General features: G+C 32.7%; 1 protein-coding gene across 2 annotated transcripts in view; it reads right to left on the bottom strand.

Moving 5' to 3' along the window:
* SPOCK3 (SPARC (osteonectin), cwcv and kazal like domains proteoglycan 3) overlaps nt 1–12,298 on the bottom strand; it is a 483,784-nt gene that overhangs the window by 55,827 nt on the left and 415,659 nt on the right. For both annotated transcript variants that reach the window (XM_078069416.1, XM_078069415.1), the window contains exon 7: nt 1,474–1,593. In XM_078069416.1, coding sequence (XP_077925542.1) covers nt 1,474–1,593 — 120 coding nt within the window. The remainder of the gene's footprint in view (nt 1–1,473; nt 1,594–12,298) is intronic.

The following is a 12,298-nucleotide window of genomic DNA, read 5'->3' on the forward strand; positions in this document are numbered from 1 at the left end:
TCTCCTTTTATCCATCTCCAAATATGGGAGAAATCACTAGTCTAAATTCAAGTTCAAAGAAGAAATTTGGGATCAAGAAATAAAAATATTCAAATATGGGAATTGGTAGGATAGGTGTAGATATGAATTTTAAAATATCATATGTAAGGGTCTGGAACAAATTTTGCCCCACCCCAGATATATTTGCTTTATGAATACAGGGACAAATATACTCTATTGTTTCTACTAAGTAAGATTAGTCATTTTAATTACATTCAAGGCATCAAAAAATTTAACATCTGCCAAAAATGTAATCAATAATTCCAAAGACAAACCTGAGAAATACTCCTAAAGGGTAGGGACAATACTATAATTTCTTTCTGAAGTTCATAAGAAGAAACATATATACATAGTCATCATGCATTCAAAGATAATTATTATGTCTATCAGTGATAGCTGAATTAGTTCAATTAAAAAGAATTATTAAATTATTTAAGACCATACATAAGATTCATAAATACAAAAGGTTGGGATTGTAGAAATTCCCTTGATGAGAAGAAAAAGAAATGAGGTGTTTTGGGAAATATAGATTATGGATAACTGTGCCCATCAATGAAGTGATTTTGTTAGAAAGTGGTAATTGAGGATTGCAAGGTAGAGTGAATGGGTCATGTCACAATGAGCAAAGAAGGGCACACACTTGGGACTTTGTCAACTACAAGATGCTGCTTCTCATTACTGCTCTACCACCTCTTCTTGCATTTTGGAGCAAATACTTCAATCTTTGAAAGCTCTCCAAATTAAGCTCATATTTCAATATCTTCCTTATACATGTATTAAATGTGTAATAAATATTTTCATACATGAAAAAACATAAAAAGTTCATAAAATTTTCATAACAAGTGTTTTACTTCAATTGCCATTTTCTACTTCTAAGGAATTAGAAAACACTCAGGAAATTATACAGATGATAAAAGAATCATATAATCTTCAAATGACTCTTAGTTTCTTCCTTTTTTATGAATTTGATTTGCACTATGTCGTTGAAAGCATCTTTTTTGTCTACTGGCTTTGCTGAATCAAAGTAGAAATATCTGCAAAGCTATCATGAAAAGGATAACCTGGGGGTGAGGTATGGGGGCCTAATTGTGTCTGTAAAAATCTCAAGTACTCTACTAATCTTACCTTTATTTCCCGTGTTGTTTTATTCTTTCCCACTGCTATCAAAACACTGAAAAATATTCCTACACTTTCACTTCAAGTTAATGTTGTCTCTGAGGGGATATTTCTTTTTCTACCAACCAGAGTTGTCACAATGTTTTATTTCCTTGCAAAATACTATGAGTGTGTTTGGAAGTAGTCACAATGTTCTGATTTTTGTTCAGCACCTCAGCAAAGAATACATTTTGAAATATGTACTTTGATTTAAATGATTCATTGGAAATAAAGTCCCATATCAAAGACAAGGTCACATATGAAATTTAGAAATCTTACTGCTTCTCTCGGGCCTCAGTAGTGCTTTTGTCTTCTTGTTTTGGCTTCCACTTTCATGAAGGGCCTTGAACCAGTCCCTCAATCTGTTTGCCACTTCTCTGAATTCCAGGTCACTGCATGCTGAAAACAAAGAGAAACAACACAAATCTTTAATAATAACTTAGCATAATGCCAATGTTAGTTCTCAAATTATTCCAGTAATAAAAAAATATGTAATACAATTTTAAGTGTGTTTCAGCTTTTTAAAATGAAAATAAATAAATATGTTTCAAATATAACTAGATGTAATATAATAACATTGAACATTTTGTTCAATAAGGAAAACTATTAGTAGAATTCTACTTCCACTCCTCAGTGGAATATAGCACTTGATGGAATGTTCTTATTGTTAATATCACATATATTTAGTCATACTATTTGTGCACTGAACACTTTTGTTATGGTAAGAAGGTAGATGATCTGGGGAAATAAAGGGTTGAAAATCCAAAGTGAATACTTACACATTTATTATCGGCAATAGCTATTACTGTTATGATTTTATAAATCTGCATTAGTATATTAAATCCACATAGGAATTATCAATTATAAATATATGCTGTCTCTATTTGCTTTAAACCTATATATTTTTTTAAGCATAGAAAAGGAAAAGCTATCTTATTTAACATTAAGAATGATTGTAAAAGATTTAAGAAAATAATATAAATTTCTGTTTTAAGAATAAGGTGTTAGCAAACTTTGACATTTGGAACTTAAATTAATTCCTCTTTTAAAAAACTATTGTTACCTACCAATAATTATATTCTCTAGAATAGTCTCTACAATAAAGAGTAGTAGAATATATTATATATATATGTATCTGTGTGTATGTGTGTGAGAGATTAATGCTAAAATGTGGCATGTCAAATTTAGTCTTTTGTTGCCAAAATATTTTGAAAATATAAGAAGTACTTATTTCCATTGTTTAGAGAGCATCAATACTGTGGGGCTTACTCCTCCGTATGTAGCATATATGCAAATTCCTGAACTGACAAGCACTCTTTGATAGTACTCTTGTTCATTTTGTTTAAAAAAAAATAACTTACATGCTGATTTATAAATGTTACAGTACATTTAATATAAACTATATACATTATATCACTATATGTATTATACATAACATGTGTAATATAGTATGATATAATGCAATGTAATTTAAGATCATTTCTTAGTATTCAAGGGAATCAAATTCGATTACTAGGACTTTCCAAGTACCCAATAGGGTGGCTGATCCATAGCAGCAAAGCATTTTGATATTTTAGAACAGTAGAGGCATAAAAGAAGATCCCATAAGTTGCCATGGGGGAGAGTAACAAAAGTTATCATATACAAAGAATAAGGTATCAGGACATCTTCATTTTTTCATTAGCAACATTGGCAATCAAAAAGACAATTGAAAAATTGCTTCATATTTTAAACTAAGAATTCTATATCTAGAAAAATCAGGTGAGAGAATAAGCTAAAGGGATGTTCTAATACACAGGATTAAGAAACTAACCACCCCCATAGTGTTTCTCTAGGAAGCTACTGAAGGATGTGATACAGCAGAGACAGACCTAAGAAAGAGGACGGCTGAGACACAGGAAATAAAAGATTTAAGAGAGAAGTGAAAGTAATTTTTCGTAAGATAGTAAAGAGGAATCCCAGAATGCATATTGTGTTCCCAGTGTAGAGGCAGATGGTAGTAGTTTGCAAATCCTTGGTCGAGGACAGAGCAATGTACAGAATTCATCACTATTCTTTCATCCAGGGAAAATAACAAGCGATAGTGAAAGTCCCAGAAAACATCACTTTTTCTGATAAGAACAATGGCTGAGACTGAGTGATGAGGCAATATACATAGTGTGCTCCTAATACGAATATTTACACTCTAGCCTGGTATCTATGTTTACACAAACATCTAGGCAAGAATCTTCTGAAGCTATAAACTGTTATGCTATAGAAGACAAAAGCCGACCTGAAAAAGAGAAATTCTTCTACATACACATATACGCATCACGTATCTCTGGAAGGATATATATAAAGCGGATAAGACTAATTATCTCCAGTTTGAGGAACTGGATGAATATGAAAGTAGTATGAGATAGTCTTTTTTTTACCATTCATTTTTTTGCCTTTGAGTTGTGTGCTATATACCTGTATTAATATTCAAAAATAAATTTAAAACTAAAATTGCTTTAAAAATTAATTGGCATGCATTAACCCACGACCTAGCAATTCCTTTTCTTAAAAATGATCATACAGTATACTATATATATACCAACTAATTTAAATTGTACAAATATTATTTATTCAGCACTTTTATAACAGCAAGTACGTTCACAACAAAACTGTCCCTCAGCTGTGGCCTGGTGAGATTAGTCAGGTACATCTATCCAGTGAAGCCTATATAAGTCCTTAATAAAGTTTAGAAGCTTATTATGTACTGATATAGACTTCAACACACAATATAGCTTTTGGTGAAAAAAAGATAAGGAGGAAAGAATGTGTTAACTATGCTTGCGTTGGTAAAAAGGGAGGAAAAATGCATTTGTTTATACATCCTTAAAATATCTTTGGAAATACACGTAAGAGATTGAAACATTGTCACCTCTGTAATGAGAATTGGGTTGGGGGGATATAAATTGTCCAGCGATAACAATATATGTACATTTATACTTTTAAGAGTTAAAGCATGTTTATTTATTCTTTTAAGAGTTAAGGCATGTTAAGGCATTACCTACTTTAAGCAAATGAACATCTAAAAATGAATTTTAGTTATTTCCTTTATCCATCTTATGTTTTTTTCCCCAAAGCCACACCCAGCAAAAAGCAAAATTTTATCCAATAGAATATCTGCTGAAGAATGATTAAGTCTGTTGAACAGATTGGCACATATTTTCTTTTCTTGCATTAGTAAATACAGCATTTATTATATCATTAACATAGTGTTAGTACAGATTTTTAAAAAAATTTATCTAAATATGAACATTACATATATTTATTGTGTGTCACACACACCTTAGCTTAAGTTTCAATATGAGGTTATGCCTTTACTGTAATTAAATATTTTAGGAATTAAGAATCCTACAGTAATAATTATAATAATACTGATAATAACAGCTAGCAATGCATACTTACTGTTATAATTACATATATTAACATGTTTAATCCTTATAGAAACTTTATGAAGATTAAACTAGTATTATATCCATTTAAGTGTTAAGAAATTGAGGCATTGAGAGCTGTAGAACTAATTTGCCTGAGGTCAGACAGGTAAGTGGCAGAGCCAAGTTATGAATTCAAAAAACATGGAATTCAGAGTCCAAGGTTTTAATCCTTATTGCAAACCAGTAATAAAAACAGCAAGAACAAGAACCTAGGACAAACAAGTCAAGCATTGCTTCACTTAAAGCTTACACATTTCCATTTCAGTAAGTTACGTTGGCAGTGATGTGAGATGATCATCACTGCAAAGATATATGATGTTAGCAGAACACATTTTTAGAAGACAGTAACACAAAATCTATATAAATACATCTCTCGACTTTAAAGGAATCATGTACCCTCAAGTCCAATTTTTAATGCCAAATACAAACATCACAGAGATCTTACTGAACAATGAGCTACAGTTTATGCTACCACACGTTCTGCAGTAGTTAACAAGAGCCCCAAGTGGAGGTTATTCAATGATACTTGCCTATTCTTCTTCCTATTTTTTTAGGGAGGCTGCAATGGTGCCATTATTTTTTATATATCATGAGTCACACTGTCCTTGTCACACACACAAAAAAGAAATGCTTAGCTTAAACAATATAGAAACATAGCTTTATTTATAGGATGACATTTCTACTTCACTGGCTACCAAATTTTTGTTGCAGACAGGTTCCAACTGGAACAGAACCAGTCAGATCTCACCCTTGAAGTGCCTACAAGTCATCAGTGATTTACTACTGCTCTTTTCCAGAAGTCAATTAATGTCTTTTCTTCATATTTTCCAACAGTTCTACTACATGGATTCTTTTTCTAGAGATAATATCTTGCACTTACACAGCATGAAATGCCTTTAATGAGGCTTTACATTTGATTTTAATATCAAGTCTGGAAGATTAGATTAAGGATTATTATGGCTTTTTTATAACTATGGAAACTGGGATATAGAAGTTAAATGACTGCTCTAAATTTTATAGCCAATAGTGAACTAAAACAGTGCTTGGTACTCATTGATCTCTTTGTATTTGTAGTCAGAAATAAATAACAGAATAATAAATCATAATGTAATAAATATGGCTTTAAACTAAATTTGAATAAAAAAGCTAAATTTCAATGCAAGGTTCTTCAATTGTGTCAGATTATTAATTATTAATAATTATTGTCAAATTATTAATTAGAGCAGGTATTATATAAAGCAAACAAGTGAAAAAGAAAGAGGTCTTGGAAAAGTTATGCATGTATTTATACTTGTGTACACACACACATAATCACATATTTGGCAAGACAAAATATGTAATAGAATGGGTGGAGATAAAACCAATAAAAATTTATAGAATGTAAAATAAAAACAATAGAGGGAGATGAGAGAGGAAGAATATAAAAGAAACAATAGGAGACATGGAGGATTAGCTCAATATTCAACTTACAGAAATTATTAAGAGAGAAAGAAGAATTTGAAATTGGCAAAAATCATCTTAAAATATAGAAAATACTTCCTATAACAGAAAGAGAGGTTTTCAGAGAAAGGGGGACCACTGAGCTCTTAACTGAATGAATTAAACATACACATATACACACACTAAGACATCTTTTAAAATATGAAATATAAAAAGATTATAAGAGCTTTCAGGAAGAAAACAAAAATAAACAATCAAACAAAAAGCAAACAAAAGATTACTATCAAAGGCAAAGAATCAGTATTCCAAAAATCTTAGCAATAATGGATTATAGAAGAACTTGAAGCAAGCCTTCAAAATTCTAAGGACAATGAATTTTAATCTAGCATCCCATATCCATTATTATTAAGAAAATAGGACATAATAAAGACATTTTCAGATATACAAGAACTCAGAGATTTTTGCATTCCATGCCACCATGAGAATGGGCTGCAACAAAATGAAAGGAAATTAAGAAAAAGACATGAGATTCACAAAAGAGGCACTCCACTCAAGAAAAACTTGGAAGCACACTGCTGAAACTACCTGTGTAAGGGCATCTAAAGATGGAACAAAGCTGATGGACAGCTAGAGGGAGAGTGTGATTTGACAAAATAGTTTCTAATTGACAACTTGTAAAAAGTTATCAGAGTCATAATAAAGGCAGCTGGGATGTGAAATGGTAGAATACATTTAAAAGTGATGCTAGTAATATTCTCCATTGAAATACAAGAAATGGTATTTTTACAGATATAATTCTAGCATAAATTATCAATTTGAGTGAACAATATTTACACCATCATGATACTGTAAAAACTTTTGATATACAAATCGAGTCACCTTATAAAGAATTTACAGAAGACCTAACAATGGTTATTCAATATAATTTGTGTTAACAACTTTGGCAATGAGTAGTTCCATGATAGCCACCCGAAATAGGGAAGTGAAGTGAAGACACATAGAGGGAACCATGTGAATGTTAAGCCCTCGTTTTACAAAAGAGGAGGCAAAAGACACCTAGGGAATTGGAAACAGATGGTTAAATGTTTTTTGTTTTTGTTTTTGTTTTTTTAACTAATGTTTTTGCTTTTTCAATTGTAATCAGTGGAAAACTAAGAATAGCCATGTAATTATTTTGGAAAGTGGGACTGAAGTGAAATATATTCTCATTTATCAAAGCAGAGAATCTAAAGGTAATGTTTGAAGTTGATAAATAGCTATTTCACAAATGAGCTAATCACCAGATGGGGAAAACCAGCAAGACTTAAAAATGATTAGCTCTGTGACCCAGGGATGGGATGAGAAGAAGTGGGGCAGGAGGTTGCTTGTTGATTTCCATTATAATCCCTTCCATGCCTTTTGCCTTTTTAACCCCATGCTTAAAAATCAGTAGTAGAGGGTCCTTCCCCTCCCTGCACTGTCTCTCTCCTTCATGGAAACTGCTGGACAATTCTAAATGCACACTGTGAGCGTAAGAGCTGAGGGAGGACAGTTAACATTTATTGATCATACTCATTAAATCAGACATTGAGGTATTAGTTTCTTTATAACATCTATTGGCTTAGAGAATTTGTTACCTCATTTAAAATCATAGTATTTGGTGGCAAAACTGGTGCTCCTAATTCAGAACAATTTCTATTATGTTCAAGTAGCATCTCTTCCTTACCAATAAACAATATATCAGTGACAGGTCTACACAAGGCTACTGTGTATTCAACATTCCAAGTTCTTGATATTACTAAGAGAAAATTACATAGAGTGCGAATTGATGGAAAGATACTAGTAACATTTCAGTGCTTTCCAGAAGTCCAAGATATTTTACTTTTAGAGGCCCTAACTAACAGCATACATTAAAGATAATATTTTAGATATAAAGTCTTTGAAAATGTTTTTTATAATTGCGCAAGTTAATTTTCTTTTGCCAACAATTAACTCATTTAATTTAAAATTGGCAATGATTTATCTGAAAGCATTGGGCAAAGTGAGAATTCTTGCCAAATCAAAAACCACACCCTTCCTGTAATTTAATTTAATTTATTTATTTTAAAGATTTTTATCTGTTTATTTGAGAGAGAGAGAAAGAGAGCAATCACAAGCGGGGGAGGGGTAGAGGGAGGGAGAGAGAGAAGCAGACTCCCAGCTGAGCAGGGAGCCCCACATGGGGGGGGCTTGATCCCAGGACCCTGAGATCATAATTTGAGCCAAAGATGCTTAACTGGCTGAGCCACCCAGCTGCCCCTTAATTAATTTTATAAATATAAAATTTAAAAATTAATGAAGTTGACATGTTTAGAACTATTAAACATTTAATTTTGATTATTCATTTTTCTTTTCATTTTGTATTTTAGGGACAATAAATACTTTCTCAAGTCTCAAACACTTTCATGTGCTCTTATATTTTAATAGGTAACACATTCTTCCTTTTACAAAAAAATGCTAAATACTCTGGATATGCTTACATTGTAACATATATATGTAATTAATAAGATCATCATTTATTAAAGAAAGAACACTGATGTCTGTCACTATGAGTTGTTCATCAAAACAATGTTATGTAATAAGAAGCTCAGATCTAAACACAGACTTGCAGGAAGAGAGGAGGCTCTGGAAGGTTCAGATTGGGGTAGTGAGATCCACCCCGTAATTGTGTTCTAACTTAAGAGAATGTTACCAGTTTTGTTTCAATAGTAGGTTTAGCACACCGTCTACTGTCTGTCTCTATTAGGCTCGACTCATAAGGTTTTAAGCAGTTTTTCTCAAATCATCATTCATTTTTGCTAAATGTTAAAAAATAATTACACAAAGTATTCAAACATATTTGGTGTCTCCCCCCCCCCCCCCATCCACCATGAGCTTTTGGTTAAGAAGAGATTTTCCTAAGTCTCTGATTTGTTATGAAGTGAAGAATGAAATATCACCACACCTCACTGCTGGTAAATATATTTGCCATTACCCCTTCTAAGCATTTTAAAGTATAGAGATTCTGATCACATCCTCCATGGGACTAGATTGATATGTGAATGTGCTACAGTGAAAACCTGCAGAAAGCAACTATTCTATAGGGAAAAGGGCTTAAGTCTGGCTTCATGTGAATGTTTATTTACAAGACTAAGTCCACGCAAAGAAAGTCCAACCAACTTGCCTCTCAACATCAACTCCTGTACTCCCATTCCATAGGCCATAACGTCCCGGAGACGAAAAAGACAACGTTAAGAGACAAGACTCTGAAGAGCATAATGGTTACTTCAGCTTAAAGAGGAAGAGGGAGGGGCGCCTGGGTGGCTGAGTCAGTTAAGCGTGTGCCTTCGGCTCAGGTCATGATCCCAGGATCCTGGGATCGAGCCCCGCATCAGACTCCCTGCTCAGCGGGAAGCCTGCCCCTCCCTCTCCCACTCCCCCTGCCTGTGTTCCGTCTTTCTGTCAAATAAATAAATAAAATCTTAAAAAAAAAAAAAAAAGAGGAGGAGGGAGAGTTTATTTCTTATTGAACTTCCACTTTTAATTATTTGGGTATGGATAATATATTCTTGAATTATCCTTTTTTTCTTTAATAAAATTTATTTGTTTGACAGAGAGAGACTACAAGAGAGCACAAGCAGAGGGAGAAGTGGAGGGAGAAGCAAGCTCCCCACTGAGCAGGGAGCCTGACGTGGGGCTCGATCCCAGGACCCTGAGATCATGACCTGAACTGAAGGCAGACGCTTAACCTACTGAGTCACCCAGGGGCCCCAGAATTATCTTTACTCTTTATATCTAGCTGTGCCAGCACATAAAGAAGTGATTAATAAATATTTGATGAATAAATGGCTCAGCTTTCCACATTTCTGAATGGCTTTACCACAAGCCTTGTATATTTGCTTTATTTGATCTTTTCTTTTTCAGTCCACATTCAGACCAAGATGCCTTCAAATATGTAAATAAAATGAAATTGCATAATCTTGAAAAAGTCTTTCAGCTTTTTTTGTGTGCATAAGTAAGACTTTTAGCTTATATTCTTTTAAGAATCTCCATCATTGCTTTCTAGGCTCCAATCACCATAATGACTGTTTCATGCTATATGTGAAAAGCCATTTATGAACTATCTAGTTGTTAGAGAATTTAAACTACAGTTCACACTACATGATGATGATTTTTTTTACTTTTTTAAATTTTTTTACTTTTTTAAAAAAGTTATTTTTACAGCAGAATTAAAAATCCATTTTTTCTGTTTACTGATGTAAGAGACGCCAATTTTATAAACATATACATTTTATAATGTATATTAATAAGAATAAACATAAAACTATATATTTAACACCCTCACTAATAGGTATCCAATGTTCAATATTTACTTTGCTTATCTGCTATGTAAATTTTGCATAACTTGGGCCATGTCAGACAAATAATTTTTATTTTTATTTTTTTTCAGACAAATAATTTTTAATATTACTCCTTTGTTTTACATTATAAAGTGATAGTTTTCTCAGGTTATAAAAACATCTGACAGCAAAAGATATGGTAGATGTAAAAATACCATTATTTGAATATATAACTTGTTAAAAATTCCCACAAATAAATATTGTATATAAGGAATACAATATTCCAATTTATGTGTATGTAAAAAGAACTAGGACAAACCTTTATTCAACAATTATTGCTGTCTCTTTGAAAAATCTTAGAAATGGAGTTACTGGGTCATAGAATATGAACATTTAGACTCTTGGGACATATAGAAACTGATCTCTGTAAAATAGAAACTTTTAACCTCACAAACCATTTTAAACATATTTAAAATGTACACCGTTTTAGTTTTTATTTATTTATATTTCAATTTTTGAGAAATTAAGTAGTATTGATAGATAGTGATTTATACAAACTTAATGAAGGTTGGAAAAGTTCTCCAGCACAAAAATGGCTTGAGTTACATATTTGTCTAGGACAATCCAACTCAAAATGAATATAGCATGTATATAGTCTACAGAACTGACCTCACGTAGTGAAGGAAAGTTAGATCCCTAAATACCCTTAGGAATATGGTCATTAAGTTTCAAAGTAAGTGGCAGTTTCTTCATTGTGAATTATGTTTTCAACATGAAGTCTGATGAGAAAGTTATTCCCAAGGCAGAATGTAAAAATATACGCATCACTGCCTTGAGGGAGACAATACATACATGAAACACGAAGAACATATAAATTAGAGAAAAAGAGAACATTTCCTGACTAATAAGTAAATGATGCTGGAAATTTTGTGTTTCAGAATGTTTCCTTCAAGAATCAAGTTCAAGACTGTATGAGAAAATTCAAAAGCAGAGACTAAAATTGTTAAGAAAGATAGGAGGGACAAGAATAGCATGGATGTAGGAAAAGATCAACATGTCTCTGACATTTTGAAAAAAAAGGAGGATGCCTCATTAAAGAAAATCTAGAAGCTTTGCCTGAAATAAAGAGGAACTGAAATTTAAAGCAGAACATATATGTAAATGGAAATGTACACACACACACACAATTACCTAATTATACAATAAAATGCAGATAAGTCTCATTCCAAAGCACAGTCCAATTTTAAACCATGCCTTTATTAAAAAGCTCAGTTAAGGGATGCCTGGGTAGCTCAGTTGGTTAAGCGTCTGCCTTCAGCTCGGGTCATGATCCCAGGGTCCTGGGATCGAGCCCCGCGTCGGGCTCCTGGCTCAGCGGGGAGCCTGCTTCTTCCTCTCCCTCTACCTGCTGCTCCCTCTGCTTGTTCTCTCTCTCTCTCTGACAAATAAATAAATAAAATCTTTAAAAAAAAAAAAAAGCTCAGTTAAAAATTCCTCCAGGCATTGTCATAGAGGGACAAAAGGATTTGGAGTAGATCTTATTATAATACAATACTCATGTCTCTGCCACACAAAAGTACAAAATCAGGTAAGTTGCCCTCCAAATCCTCTCTGACAAATATAAACACATACAGGAGCACACACCCGCATACATCTTAGAGAGTAATTCCTTACCGAGGATTATTTCAGTCTGTGTGTGGGATGCATTAAAGTTGTACTAAAATTCGTAAGTGATAAATTATGGAAGTGAAACCATGAGTCTTCAGCATTGTTATAAATCACACAGTTTTATTAAAACATGAGCTACGATTTCTATAGCCCATTAAAGAATATTGATGTTCACAAGTGTATGTGAAACTTTCT

Source organism: Halichoerus grypus, chromosome 3 (genome assembly GCF_964656455.1).
Source record: "Halichoerus grypus chromosome 3, mHalGry1.hap1.1, whole genome shotgun sequence".
Taxonomy (NCBI): domain Eukaryota; kingdom Metazoa; phylum Chordata; class Mammalia; order Carnivora; family Phocidae; genus Halichoerus; species Halichoerus grypus.